This window comes from Asparagus officinalis, chromosome 1, assembly GCF_001876935.1.
Source record: "Asparagus officinalis chromosome 1, Aspof.V1, whole genome shotgun sequence".
Taxonomy (NCBI): domain Eukaryota; kingdom Viridiplantae; phylum Streptophyta; class Magnoliopsida; order Asparagales; family Asparagaceae; genus Asparagus; species Asparagus officinalis.
In genome coordinates, this window is record NC_033794.1 from 74,400,567 (window position 1) to 74,403,420 (window position 2,854).

Consider the following 2,854-nt stretch of genomic DNA (forward strand, 5'->3'; position numbering starts at 1 on the left):
TCGGAGCGGAGATGATGGTGGCGAAGAGTTCGACGACTGGCCTCCGCAAGCCGACGCCGTCGCCGCCGTCGATGGAGAGGATTTGGGGTTGGGGTTGGGTCTGTCGAAGGGGTGGGGTTGGGGTTGAGTTTGGACGAAGGGGGTGGGGTTGGGGTCTGTCGAAACTAAGATGAAGAGGGGTTTTTGGAATTTTTTTTTATTGGTTTCGAAATTTGAGGTGAAAATGTTGATGAAGTTGAGCTGAGCGAAAATTTACCGTTGAACAGGAGAATGCACCGTTGAAGATGATGTTGATCAGTGTTTTTTGAGAGGAAAATGTACCGTTGAAGATGGTGTTGATCAAAATTTACCGTTGGAGACAAGATGAAAAATCCTCCCGTTAAAAAATTTAGCTGTTAAGATTAAAAAAATATTTGATGAAGTTGAGCTGAGCGAAAATTTACCGTTGAACAGGAGAATGCACCGTTGAAGATGATGTTGATCAGTGTTTTTTGAGAGGAAAATGTACCGTTGAAGATGGTGTTGATCAAAATTTACCGTTGGAGACAAGATGAAAAATCCTCCCGTTAAAAAATTTAGCTGTTAAGATTAAAAAAATATCATGAACAGTAAAAAAAATCTATAAATTCATTTCACTTCAACACAAAAATCATCCCACACAACTCTCTCATAAAAAACTCAATATTTCCCTATCAAATTACAAATCCCATGGATCCCTCACAAAACTATTATTCGCACCTCCTTACCGGTGAAGAATCGACCTTATACCCGTCGTTCTATACAGAAGTCGTAGAGGAAGGTAACCCCATCGAGTTCTCCCAAGCAACACAACAAGTATCATCCCAAGAAACACCGACCACAGGTACGGGGCAACACAAAGATAAGTTTTGGCACAGAGCTAACAACTACTTTATCCAATACTCTGTCGATCCAACGAGTCGCACGCCAAACCAAATGATGCATCGTTGGTCAACGATTCAACTGTCCGTCAACAAGTTCTGCGGGTGCGTTGCTCAGATTGAAGGAAGACAAAGATCTGGTACGGGAATTATTGACCAGGTAAATATTTAACTTATATGTTTTTATGTCAACAGCATAGCATTGAAGAGAGGAATATATATGTTTAATTATGTTTGATTATTCTAAATTTAACTCTTGTGTAGACTGCAGAAGTAAAAGAATTATACCAATCTCTTTATGGTAAACCATTCGTGTTTGATCATTGCTGGGTTGAGTTGCGTCATCATCAAAAGTGGATCCAACAAATGGAAACTTACAATAAGATTCGATCACAGCCGAGAAGAACCACAAACTCTGATTCCTCACCAAACAATTCCATGCCAACGACCCCCATCGGGTTGAACATTGACTCGGATGATGTGGTAGTAAGGCCTGAAGGGAGGAAAGCGGCAAAGCTCAAGAGGAAACAAAATGTGGAAAACTCTGGATCCGCTACGTCCATCATGGGAGAGGCTTTCGCGTGGATGAAGCAAAACGCCAATCAAAAAATAGAGCTAAAACAGAAGAAACAAGATGACGATATCATGAAGATGGATCTCTCAACACTCAATTCAGTTCAACGACAATACTTTGAAATGCGTCAGGCAGAGATATTGGAGAGGTGGATGTCCAAGGATTCTTCCTAATTATCATATATTATCTTGTATTAGATTTATGATTGTACTCGCATCGCATCCTAATTAGTTCTTCCTAATTATCTTGTATTAGATTTATGATTCTACTTGAAGTTGAAAAATTTGGCATTTAATGAAAACAACTACTTCATTGAAAAGAAAATTGGCGTAGTACAACAACTCGAACTTCTTTGCTGAAATTACATTAGAAACTTAATCCTCGTCGATGGATCCCTTGAGCTGCCACAGATGCTCGATCAAATCATTCTTTAGTGATTTGTGTGTTTGCGTGTTCCTGATCCGATGATGATTTTGGATGAACTCAGTTAGAGGCACCGTCTGCACATGAGAAGGTTCAACGACTGGTATCGAATCATTAAAGTCGAAGTTGTTGTCCAATTGACAATCTCGTTCATCTTCAACGATCATGTTATGCATTATGATGCAAGCTGTCATGATGTCTTTCAGCACACACTAGGTTGCGAAACGTCCTGGTCCACGAACAATCGCAAATCGAGCTTGCAACACGCCAAAAGCTCGCTCAACATCTTTTCTTGCGCTCTCTTGTTGTTGAGCAAAGTATTTATGCTTGTTTCCTCGCGGTGCTGGAATAGTCTTCACTAATGTGGACCACTCTGGGTAAATCCCGTCGGCGAGATAGCATCCCATATTGTAGAGTACCGGACTTATTTAGACATCGGCTGCTTCAACTGGCTAGTGAATATTAGGCCCGGCTATCTGACTTTCCGGGTGAGGGATCAGTGCTTCATCGAACCATATCTACCGTGCCGATTCGCTCGCCAGTTTGGCTATGACCAGCTTTACATTGGGAATCCTCGTCAGCAGCTTCGTACTCATAGTGGTTTGATAGACGGTCTCCGCGCTTGGTTGTGGACCGTGACTGGCTGTACTGGTGTTAGATTTAGTCTCCCGAGTGCTGACCGGCAGTTGAACCTTACTTTCTTGAGCTGCAAATGGTTGTTAGCAGCCAACAAGACTATCCCTGTGAAGCCAATCGCAGAGTTAGAGGCTGAGGCAGCTTCCCAGGTTGATTCCCGCAGGATTCGGGAAAACGCCCGGGCACAGAGGATACGGAACAAGACTCGTCGGATTGACGAAGAGGGACAGAGGACATTCCATTCCACAGACGAGGCTTCGGGCGGGGATCCCGAAGATTACGATGACTTTTCCGAGCGAGGTTTGCACTTCATCTTTTTCTT

The 2,854-nt window shown here is 42.8% G+C and overlaps 1 protein-coding gene across 1 annotated transcript; it reads left to right on the forward strand.

Annotated features, from left to right (window-relative positions):
- On the forward strand, nt 888-2,096 carry LOC109842847 (glutathione S-transferase T2-like). The gene is made up of 2 exons (XM_020411754.1): nt 888-1,059; nt 1,164-2,096. Exons 1-2 carry the CDS (start codon nt 955-957, stop codon nt 1,644-1,646), a joined length of 588 nt encoding a protein of 195 aa, XP_020267343.1. The 5' UTR covers nt 888-954; the 3' UTR covers nt 1,647-2,096.